Consider the following 12690-nt stretch of genomic DNA (forward strand, 5'->3'; position numbering starts at 1 on the left):
CGCGACAGGCGTGAATGGAGGGACGAATGGAGACGTGTCGTCTTCAGCGATGAGAGTCGCTTCTGCCTTGGTGCCAATGATGGTCGTATGCGTGTTTGGCGCCGTGCAGGTGAGCGCCACAATCAGGACTGCATACGACCGAGGCACACAGGGCCAACACCCGGCATCATGGTGTGGGGAGCGATCTCCTACACTGGCCGTACACCACTGGTGATCGTCGAGGGGACACTGAATACATCCAAACCGTCATCGAACCCATCGTTCTACCATTCCTAGACCGGCAAGGGAACTTGCTGTTCCAACAGGACAATGCACGTCCGCATGTATCCCGTGCCACCCAACTCACGCGGTCTGCACGTCCAGCACGAACGCTGGTCCAACTGAGGCGCCAGGTGGAAATGGCATGGCAAGCCGTTCCACAGAACTACATCCAGCATCTCTACGATCGTCTCCATGGGAGAATAGCAGCCTGCATTGCTGCGAAAGGTGGATATACACTGTACTAGTGGCGACATTGTGCATGCTCTGTTGCCTGTGTCTATGTGCCTGTGGTTCTGTCAGTGTGATCATGTGATGTATCTGACCCCAGGAATGTGTCAATAAAGTTTCCCCTTCCTGGGACAATGAATTCACGGTGTTCTTATTTCAATTTCCAGGAGTGTAATTACAAAAACTAATAAGTATTGAGTCACATAAAAAATTTGCAAAATTAAATATGTACCGATACAGTAGCATTTATGACACAGATTCAATAATACATACAGACAAGCAGCAGAGAAACAAGCAGAAAGATGATTTATCACAGCAGTTTCGCTGGCTGCTGCAAGATCGCAGATAGTTGATGCAGCCGGTAGGTTCCTGCAGACTAGCAGATGTTGTTTGTCCTGTACGTCACCACATTGACAAGTTTCCTCCTCATTACTGAAGCCCCACTTCCTGAGGCTGGCTTTGTACCTTCACACCCCAACTCGCAGTCTGTTCAGAGTCTTCTAGGTAACGTACAGCAGGTGTGAACCTTCGGCTACTTCCTCCTTGACCGTTATGTGATTGTCTTCAGCTAGGGAGTCTCGCCAAAGCGCCTCTATGCGAGTTCTGGGAGATGAACGAATTTCCATAGTTTTCTGTAGGAAGCTTTTTCTTGACCTCAGTCTTGGCTGTTGGGGGTCATGTCCGAACAAAGGATGTCTAGGGTCGATTTCTCGTTTTTTCTTCTACACTTCTGTTGCAGCTTGCCTTCGAATGCGTGGCGGTACTATACCCATAATTTGGTACAGCTTATGGACAGCAGTAGGTCGTAAGCAGCCTGTAACAATGCGTCCTGTCTCGTTCAGGGCTGTATCTACATGTTTAGCTTGTGCAGAGTTTTGCCAGACGGGTGCTGCGTATTCTGCGGCGGAGAAACATAGTGCCAAGGCAGATGTTCTAAGCACTTTTGACTGGGCACCCCAATGGTTTCTGTAAGTTTGCGGATGATGTTGTTCCGCGCTTTTACTTTGAGGCTCGTTTCTTCACAGTGGGCTTTGAATGTGAGGGAACGGTCCATCTTCACCTCAAGGTATTTAGGAGCTTTGCAGTGGAGTAGTTGTTCTCCTCTCCAGGTGATGTTCAGTTTCCTTTTGGCTTCGGCTTTCGGTCACGAAATGTGTGGGAATCAACGCCCCAAGGGAAGGCATAGTTTCACTGACGCTTTTTATGCCACCTCCTGAGACCTTTTCGTGTTGATTCAGAGTGGTGGTGAGTCTGAAATGTTTTCCTCGCTCATCCATAAGAAATCCGCGTGATTTCAACGCTGGGAGCCACGGTTCTGACCACTATCGCAGCTGAGAAGAAGGTGTGAAATGTGGATAAGGAGCAGTGTGACGACGTTCCCATCATATGGCACGTCCACGGTGGCGTCGTACAGAATTTTGGTGAAATTTGGTGCCAGTGTGACATCAATAACCTCCTTACACCTAATATGAACTTCTGAGCCCTCGCGGTTTTATCGAATGTGTCGACATCTTGTTATTTGAAACATCACTGTGCTAGGGCGTGACGTCGCATGCCGTCACAGTTTCGCACAAATTTCAAACTTCCGCGTCGTAATGGGAGATAATTACTAGTTTTCAAAAAAGTGACCCTTTAATTGTGCTGAGCAGTGTATATGTATTGTCATGCAACCTTTTACCTGTTATTTGAGATACACTATTGGCCATTAAAACTGCTACACCAAGAAGAAATGCAGATGATAAACGGGTATTCGTTGGACAAATATATTGTACTAGAACTGACATGTGATTACATTTTCACGCAATTTGGGTGCATAGATCCTGAGAAATCAGTACCCAGGACAACCACCTCTGGCCGTAATAACGGCCTTGATAGTCTGGGCATTGAGTCAAACAGAGCTTGGATGGCGTGTACAGGTACAGCTGCCCATGAAGCTTCAACACGATACCACAGTTCATCAAGAGTAGTGACTGGCGTATTGTGACGAGCCAGTTGCTCGGCCACCATTGACCAGATGTTTTCAATTGGTGAGAGATCTGGAGAATGTGCTGGCCGGGGCAGCAGTCGAACATTTTCTGTATCCAGAAAGGCCCGTACAGTACCTGCAACATGCCGTCGTGCATTATCCTGCTGACATGTAGGGTTTCGCAGGGATCGAATGAGGGGTACAGCCACGGGTCGTAACACATCTGAAATGTGAAGTCCACTGTTCAAAGTGCCGTCAGTGTGAACAAGAGGTGACCGAGACGTGTAACCAATGGAACCCCATACCATCACGCCGGGTGATACGCCATTATGTCGATGACGAATACACGCTTCCAATGTGCGTTCACCGCGATGTCGCCAAACACGGATGCGACCATCATGATGCTGTTAACGGAACCTGGATTCATCCGAAAACATGACGTTTGCCATTCGTGCACCCAGGTTCGTCGTTGAGTACACCACCGCAAGCGCTCCTGTCTGTGATGCAGCGTCAAGGGTAACCGCAGCCATGGTCTTCGAGCTGAAAGTCCATGCTGCTGCAAACGTCGTCGAACTGTTCGTGCAGATGGTTGTTGTCTTCCAAACGTCCCCATCTGTTGACTCAGGGATCGAGACGTGGCTGCACGATCCGTTACAGCCATGCGGATAAGATACCTGCCATCTCGACTGCTAGTGATACGAGGCCGTTGGGATCCAGCACGGCGTTCCGTATTACCCTCCTGAACCCACCGATTCCATATTCTGCTAACAGTCATTGGATCTCGACCAACGCGAGCAGCAACATCGCGATACGATGAACCGTAATCGCGATAGGCTACAATCCGGTCTTTATCAAAGTCGGAAACGTGATGGTACGCATTTCTCCTGCTTACACGAGGCATCACAACAACGTTTCACCAGGCAACGCCTATCAACTGCTGTTTGTGTATGAGAAATCGGTTGGAAACTGTCCTCATGTCAGCACGTTGTAGGTGTCGCTACCGGCGCCAACCATATGTGAATGCTCTGAAAAGGTAATCATTTGCATATCACAGCATCTTCTTCCTGTTGGTTAAATTTCGCGTCTGTAGCACGTCATCTTCGTGGTGTAGCAATTTTAATGGCCAGTAGTGTATACGCAACACTGCTAGTGGTGCCACCTGCCGTCTGCGAATGGTTATTGCATGTTGACGTCGAACATTGGCGGTTGTCACATTAATGCGACTGGACCGTGTAACTGCACTTAGCAGAAATCAGCTGTCTCTTGCGTATTGCTTTGTGCTTTCTATGACTTGTCTTTAAGAGGCACAAACAGAATCAGGTGCTGTTTTTTGTTGATTTATTGCATTTTAGAATACAGTTATGTAACGAAATACTGTGGAAACATTTTGAAAATGCCCCTAAAAAGTCCACCTGTATTTCTCATAGAATCCAAAACGATTTAGTTGATGCATTCACCAAAGTACTGATTAACATCATCGCTAATAGTGAATCGTTTTCGATTTTGGCTGACGAAACAATGGCTATTGCAGGCACAGAACAACTGTCCCTTGCTACTCGTTATTCTTGATCATGCAGTAATATTGTCAGAAAAGAATGCCTCAGATTTACACCTTAATAAGGATGGACCCGAGCATTATTTCCGACACATCAATCTACTGCGTCTGCCCGAGGTTTAAATCAGATAAAATGCTAGGGCAAGATTCTGATGGGCGCAGTACTTTGGTTGTAAATGTTAACGAAGTATGGAGTATAGAAGAAATATTTCATGAAATGCACATCGTGCTTACAACGCTACCAACAGAAACTAATGTAAATTGTGGAAAATCGTAAAAACGGGGAATGTACAAACAGGTTTCACTACAATTATATTGTCGACTTGTTTATGCTTATAACATTGACCAGATGCCAAAAGTGCACTGGAGAAACTAAAAGGAGAAAATGATGGGAAGATAGCATCGTTTCAAAATATCTAAATCAGATTTTTGGGGAAAATGTTTTTCCCCACTGACACGAAAATCTGCGGGTGCCCTGCCCACCGCTCATCAAGTGTACGAATTAAAGTGGTCATTTGCATTGACGTTGGTTTGAACACAATAGTTCTTTATTAGGCATACAACTCGTGAAGCATTTACAGATGGTCGAAGGCAGAAAAAATTTGTAGTCTTGGAGTACCACATTACAGATTCAAAGGTCTTGGGTTCAATCTACGGTCTCTCACTGTGTACTTCTTTCATCTCTGGCAATGTTCACATTGTTGAAAAACGCCGAGTTTCACAATGAACTTTATGTCTCCCTATAACTGGGTCAGAGAAAGGCAACAACGTAGCAGCTGAAATAGGAAAATAGCTTTTAAAAGCACTGTGCTGTTCAAACCAACCTGACAGTTGAACCGTAAATACGCAAAGAAAATCCAAAAGAAAACTGAAATCTAACAAAATAAGTCATATTCCTGCATAGATTGTTCTTTTATTTTGAAATAAACACTTTACTTCATTATCAGCAATCAGTTAATTCCACCCCTTTGGGCATTACAAAGTTACATGTTAACAAAAATTGTTAAGCATATAATATGTTATATTGCACACATCAGTGTGGGAAAAGATCAGTATGTGGTGTCGTCCCTAACTACAGTTTTGCACAACCGTAGTAGTAATAGACACATCTATACAGGGTGTTACAAAAAGGTACGGCCAAACTTTCAGGGAACATGTTATGTGGACATGTGTCCGGAAACGCTTGCTTTCCATGTTAGAGCTCATTTTATTACTTCTCTTCAAATCACATTAATCATGGAATGGAAACACACAGCAACAGAACGTACCAGCGTGACTTCAAACACTTTGTCACAAGAAATGTTCAACATGTCCTCCGTTAGCGAGGATACATGCATCCACCCTCCGTCGCATGGAATCCCTGATGTGCTGATGCAGCCCTGGAGAATCGCGTATTGTATCACAGCCGTCCACAATACGAGCACAAAGAGTCTCTACATTTGGTACCGGGGTTGCGTAGACAGGAGCTTTCATATGCCCCCATAAATGAAAGTCAAGAGGGTTGAGGTCAGGAGAGCGTGGAGGCCATGGAATTGGTCCGCCTCTACCAATCCTTCGGTCACCGAATCTGTTGTTGAGAAGCGTACGAAAACTTCAACTGAAATGTGCAGGAGCTCCATCGTGCATGAATCACATGTTGTGTCGTACTTGTAAAGGCACATGTTCTAGCAGCACAGGTAGAGTATCCCGTATGAAATCATGATGACGTGCTCCACTGAACGTAGGTGGAAGAACATTGGGCCCAATCAAGACATCACCAACAATGCCTGCCCAAACGTTCACAGAAAAATCGGTGTTAATGACGTGATTGCACAATTGTGTGCGGATTCTGGTCAGTCCACACATGTTGATTGTAAAATTTACAATTTGATCACGTTGGAATGAAGCCTCATCCGTAAGAGAACATTTGCACTGAAATGAGGATTGACACATTGTTGGATGAACCATTCGCAGAAGTGTACCCGTGGAGGCCAATCAGCTGCTGATAGTGCCTGCACACGCTGTACAAGGTACGGAAACAACTGGTTCTCCCGTAGCACTCTCCATACAGTGACGTGGTCAACGTTACCTTGTACAGCAGCAACTTCTCTGACGCTGACATTAGGGTTATCGTCAACTGCACAGAGAATTACCTCGTCCATTGCGGGTGTCCTCGTCGTTCTAGGTCTTCCCCAGTCGCGAGTCATAGGCTGGAATATTCCGTGCTCCCTAAGACGCCGATCAATTGCTTCGAACGTCTTCCTGTCGGGACACCTTCGTTCTGGAAATGTCTCGATACAAACGTACCGCGCCACGGCTATTGCCCCGTGCTAATCCATACATCAAATGGGCGTCTGCCAACTCCGCATTTGTAAACATTGCACTGACTGCAAAACCACGTTCGTGATGAACACTAACCTGTTGATGCTACGTACTGATGTGCTTGATGCTAGTACTGTAGAGCAATGAGTCGCATGTCAACACAAGCACCGAAGTCAACATTACCGTCCTTCAATTGGGCCAACTGGCGGTGAATCGAGGAAGTACAGTACATACTGACGAAACTAAAATGAGCTCTAACATGGAAATGAAGCGTTTCCGGACACATGTCCACATAACATCTTTTCTTTATTTGTGTGTGAGGAATGTTTCCTGAAAGTTTGGCTGTACCTTTTTGTAACACCCTATATATAAAATGTAAAAATGATAACCTTATGCTGTTTTATCACTGTGATAGCACACATAACACATTAGAATACATTGATTACTTTCTTGTAGTATGTTGTTTCTGCTCAACGTCAACCTGCATGTCAAAAACCTTATGCTTGAAAATGGTACAAATGCAATAGTAATCCTAAATTAAAAACATTTGCTAAAAGCAAATATGATGTCATTTTAAGTAGGTACATTGGAATACATTAACTAACTAATTAACATAACTATAGACGTGGTTGTGTGACTTGTATTAGTGTTGCTTCCCCCACAATGTATCATACTATAAACATACAAATTTTTACTGTGATGTAGCTTTTTAATGCCCAAGGGGACAGAATCAGCTAACTGCTAAATATTGCAATAAAGCGTTTATTTCAAAATGAAACAACAGCCTAAGCACAAATTTCCTGCAGCTGTGGATCCGTGCATAGAAAAAACTATTTTTAAAAAAATCAAAATCATATTTTATGTGATTGTCTTGATCCAGGTCTGAAAACACTTGTTGTAGTAGCTTGACAATCAATAATATCTTTGTTCTTAAGTCTTGTAAATAACTGCAGCTCTTTTTTCCAACTATGAGTGTGAGCTGTAAATATTAAGCCTCTAATAATATATCTACAGAAACCACTTGTTGTTAGTGAAAGCCGGCCCCTGTGACCGAGCGGTTCTAGGCGCTTCAATCTGGAACCGCCCGACCGCTACGGTCGCAGTTTCGAATCTTGCCTCGGGAATGGATGTGTGTGCTGTCCTTAGGTTAGTTAGGTTTAAGTAGTTCTAAGTTCTAGGGGACTGATGACCTCGATGTTACGTCCCATAGTGCTCAGAGCCATTTGAACCATTTGTTACTGAAAGAACAGAAACTCTTCGAAGTGACGGGTTTTCTGCTAATAATATGATGTTGATCCTGTCTAAGCACAAATGCTGTAAAGCAACTCAATGATAGTTAAATGTTAATACACCTTCCACTATTAGTTTTACTTCACTCATGTAAGATGGTTGTTCATTTACTGGTTCTTCGTCCCTGATACAATCTGAAGACACGATGAAAAAATGAAAAAGTTATCAAACCGTATTGTAATATTTGTTTCAGGTGCCTTTCATTGAAGTGCTGACAGCGGACGGGAGGAAGCATCGCTCAAAGCGCACCGTTGGCCTGAACTGCGACGAGCGCTCAGAAGAAACGCGCTGTTGCAGATATCCTCTCACCGTCGACTTTGAAGAGTTCGGCTGGGATTGGATTATCGCGCCAAAGAAGTACGAAGCCAACTACTGTGCTGGTGAATGCCCGTACGTCTTCCTGCAGAAGTTCCCCCACACGCACATTGTCCACCTAGCGAATCCAGCCGGAAGCATAGGACCCTGCTGCGCGCCGCGGAAACTCTCGGCCATATCTATGCTCTACTTCGACAATGAATACAACATCATTTATGGTTTATTGCCTGGAATGGTCGTTGATCGTTGTGGATGTTCTTAAATGCCACATTTTAATTACGAACTGTTTCCTGTGCAAGTCGAAAATTGATGAGCCCGAATATTAGCCGTCTCAAAATTCATAACGGTACTGTTTACGATGGCATGTGATGTGTGAAAATCCATAACTTGCGGCTCATTTCGAAATGAATATTTTGAAGGAAAAAAAGAAGATATAATTTATTTCTTAGCGTTGGTGACACATTCCAAAGGGTATTTTCAATGTTATTTCCAACTTACTTTATTATTTTGTATTACCTGTGAAAAATCGAGCGTTCAATTGTAATCGTGCAACTACGTATACACAAATGCCAATACAACTGTGTAACGAAAGGGACAGTTTTTCTTTCTGTCCAGAGATGGTCCTTACGCACGTAATTTGGAAGCTTCTCTAGGGCGAACATTATTATTAAACTTAAATAAAACAGTAGCGTAAGCAATGTTCACATTGTTTGGTGATCATCTCAGCTTTGTTATTGCACTTTACTGCTGTGGTTACACCGTAATGTGCAAAATGAAGAGTCTTAACGAATTTCTCAGTTCTATAATGGGGACTAGAGGCAGAGGCTGCGTTATCCTACTTAAAGTAGAGAATGTCCCCGAAATAAATGAAAGAAAGGTTTAAAATTGCAATATTAGTGTAACTTATAATAGCGTGAACCATGTCGTATTGACAATACGCTACTGTTACACAGTTCCGAGAAAAATCTGTATTCCGTAAGTTATCAAATTTTGGTTACAAGTCTATATTAATAACGATGTGATAGAAGAAACACTGTAAATGTCCGTTTATTTGTGTACGCGTGACTTCATATTGCCACAATTATAAGTATTGTTTTTGTATACATGGTTGCATTTGTGTTTGATGGCATTTCCAAAAAGAAACCAATAGATTCTTGTCATAATAAATGCAATTTTATTGAGAATGTGATCTGTCAGGCTAATTACATTAATTTATTTGTAATCGGGAATTAAACGAATGAATATTAATTCAGAATAGGCGACAGACCTGTGTTGATCTAATCGGAGATCTTTCTTAGTGATGTGTATTTAGTGACTGTCATTCTAGTACTTATACATTGATATTTCTTCACTGGGGGATGTATTTGATAGTTAATTATCTTTTATGTACCTCAAAGCTGAGAAATTGGTGTACCCAATCTCATAGTGTGTCAATAACAAATCAAAATCACTGCAAAAAAATTATTTTGTGTAATTAGGTCAGCTCATTTACTGGCTTACCAAAAAAAGAGAAAAATAAAATAAAATACTATGGTGTTCTCTGAACTCAAACTAATATAATTACACAGTGCAAAAGTGGCTGAAGCAATGTGAAATACCAATCAAGGCTGTGTTCTCCTGTACAGCATACTGATAATTATATTATGCTGCTTAGGTTATATATTAAGCCAGTAACACCTTAAGGCTACAACATGATGTGTTACATACTTATTAACCTCCTGATTACCCTTTTGTTTCCTTTATGCTCTTTTAGCACGTAGGAAAGCAGTAAATTAGTTATTATACATTTATAGATTAAGTTCATTTAAAATGTGTTATTTGAAGTACCAAAGTCAAACAAATTGCAGTTATATTCAGAATTCTGAAAATTAAGTTTCGTGAACTACATATGAAAAAAGTTACATTTAGTGAATTGCGTTTTATTAGGTACTGACTGTGTTTCTAGGTGGATATTTCTGTGTGTTGTCGTGTGTCTGTGAAAAATTAAATGTATTGTTATGTGTACTGCTAACTTTGCATCATTGTGTCTGTAGTATAGCCTATATTAAACAGATTCGAATGACTTTCATCCCATCAGTCACTATCATTAATGAGTGTCTTCATATAAACTATTCAGACTCAGATATGTTTTATAACACATTTCTGGCATGGTGTGTGGGACTGTACATCAGAATAAAACTACAAGCTGCATTTAGGTTTTAATATGTTTTTCAAACCAAATTTTCTGAACAACAATTGGCCCATAAACAATTTCAGAAATAGTTGTAGCACAATTCTCAACTGTGATAAATAAAATATTGCTTTCACTTAACCAAGCATAAAACTTTAGAAGTCTGGCACTGGGAAAACAAAAATGTGATGGAAAGAGTGTTACTGACTCCTACAACTTTTACCACAGTTTCCATTTCTGAATATTTGCAGTCTCACTAAAATATTCCAAAATAGTTAACCTTCAATGTAAAATTTCAAATATCCATACAATTTATTTTGTGGTGAAGTCAAAATATCAAGAAATCAGAAGGTAGAGAAATAAATGATGTGTGTAAAATTCTATTTTCATGAGGATCAACAGCTTAATAAAATGATCTCCCACTGTTATTCAAAAGGAATGTTCTTGACACACCAGTAGTACACAGAACAATATACAACAAATTTTCCTCTGATGATACTTTTTATAAATTTTGCAAATAAAAAATACTCTAACTGCACGTACTGTCATGAATGTTAAGAGACAATGTAAATTCAAGTGTGGCATTGAAATATTTTTCCAGTATACTTTCACACTATTCCAAACACAGTGAAAAGAATGAGCAAGAAAAATGAAGACATTAATGTAGTGGAAGTGCAAAAGGTAACATTTTCAAAGAATATTGTGCCTGACATCTTACTGGAAGGAGTAGGATAAGAATATCCCCAACATAACAGCATTTTGAGGGAAAGATACAGTATTACCTGAAGAAGTACAAGATTTGTAGAAAGTATACAACTTCACAGGAGAAAATATACTGCCTATAGCTAAATGCTTATGGTAATTATTTATCCAGTGTTGTTTCACCTTTCTTTGTAGTAAGGTTGTGTTTCTCCTGTGATGGAAGATAAATCATTAGTACAATTAAGTTATCTGTACATGGATTGTGAAATTGGATTTTAATACGTGTGACAAAGAGTCAGAATTTTATCAGAGTGCTGTTGTGCTGCTTACCTACAGAATGGTGTCAATATCTTGTGCTGAGATAGCACAGATCACTCTAGTACTTAGTTGACAGTTAATTACAACTCCTTTTTGAATATAATTTCTTTTTCAAAACTGATGACAAACATTACCCTTCTCTTACTCACTGATTGCACACATTGACACTGCAGTAATATTAGAATCTATCAGAATAATTCTTGACATTACAGTGACTTAACAAAACCAACACTCAAATTCCATGAGGGAAATGAGGTAGATACCACCCACTGACCTTTAGAAGAACTTTCATAGTGTATTGTAATTCTAGAAAGGAGCTGTTTCTTTCATACCTAAACATGTAACAATGTTATATATATTCTATTCATTTGTGGGATGTATGAGAACACCAAATGCAGGCTGCAGTAAGGTATGTAGCCGTAGAGAATTCAGAGTAATAAGTATGAAAATCTTCTCCCAGAGAAAATTAATGGACTTTGAAGTACAATAAATATTTGACATAAAATACAATGAAAATGAATATAAAAATGAAACTGAATTTTTGCGATAATAGAAATTCCAGATTAGAAACAACAAATACAAATTATGAAGGGCATTCAATCACCTGAAGATAGCTGAGGGATATACACTAATGATAAAAAAATCTCTTTCTCTCTCTCCTCTCTCTCTCTCTCTCTCTCTCTCTCTCTCTCTCTCTCCCTCCCTCCCCTCCCCTCCCTCTCCTTCCCTCCCTCCCTCCCCCCTCTCCCTCCCTGCCCCCTCCTCCTCCCTCAATGCACATTTTCAGATTTTATATGTATATATTCACCATCCATCAAAGAAGTTGTATCTGAGTAGTAGCTATTTCTCAAAAGTTATCATTGTTTTCCAAACTGGATTTTGTATAAACACAATTATTTGGCCATGTCTCTCAATCATATCCAGATGTTCAAGTAGAAGAAAGTGTACTTTTTCATCCATACATGTAAGTTGCTCTTTGGCACAAATCTACAAGATTATCACATCTGTTAGTCCTTACAGAGTAGATATGTACACAGATTCAATAAATATCTTAACTACGAAAGTCAAACAAAGAATTGAAACTGGCTACAGTCTGAAACAATTTAATGATTTAGGATGTAGTACACATTATCATTTTTGTTTATATATGAATTCATTTTCTGTGATACGTTTCTGAATTAACTTATTAGTAACTGCTAGTAAGTAATGAATCTGTGTTGTAAAGCAGTGCTCTTCAACTAAAATTTACTGTTCTTGAATAGGATTCTTCTATAATAAGCCTCACATCTGTGACATGCTTACCAATTATCAGTCGAATTGTGCCATTGGCAGAAGTTTATTTGAAAGTATTTCAGATCTAGCCCCTTTAGAACTTTTAATGACACAGCTTGCTAAGTTAGTCCAAGAAAAGCATCCAGTACTGGTAACACAAAGAAAACTGTTGTACTTTTTATTGTATTCTACATTAAAACAGTGACCTAGACGAAATTTAATTCATGAATAAACGAAATATGTGAAATACCGAGTTCGGAATGTATTGATGTAATGCACAGAAATAGCGTGCAAGGGCAAAGGCTTCAGCAA

General features: G+C 40.6%; 1 protein-coding gene across 1 annotated transcript in view; it reads left to right on the plus strand.

Annotated features, from left to right (window-relative positions):
• The window catches only part of LOC124555654 (growth/differentiation factor 8-like), a 435974-nt gene extending 425507 nt beyond the window's left edge, over positions 1–10467 (plus strand). The window contains exon 3 of the mRNA XM_047129638.1: positions 7795–10467. Within this exon, the coding sequence (XP_046985594.1) occupies positions 7795–8178 (384 nt within the window). The 3' untranslated portion in view covers positions 8179–10467. The remainder of the gene's footprint in view (positions 1–7794) is intronic.
• The last annotated feature ends 2223 nt before the right edge of the window (positions 10468–12690 follow it).

Source organism: Schistocerca americana, chromosome X, assembly GCF_021461395.2.
Source record: "Schistocerca americana isolate TAMUIC-IGC-003095 chromosome X, iqSchAmer2.1, whole genome shotgun sequence".
NCBI classification, from domain to species: domain Eukaryota; kingdom Metazoa; phylum Arthropoda; class Insecta; order Orthoptera; family Acrididae; genus Schistocerca; species Schistocerca americana.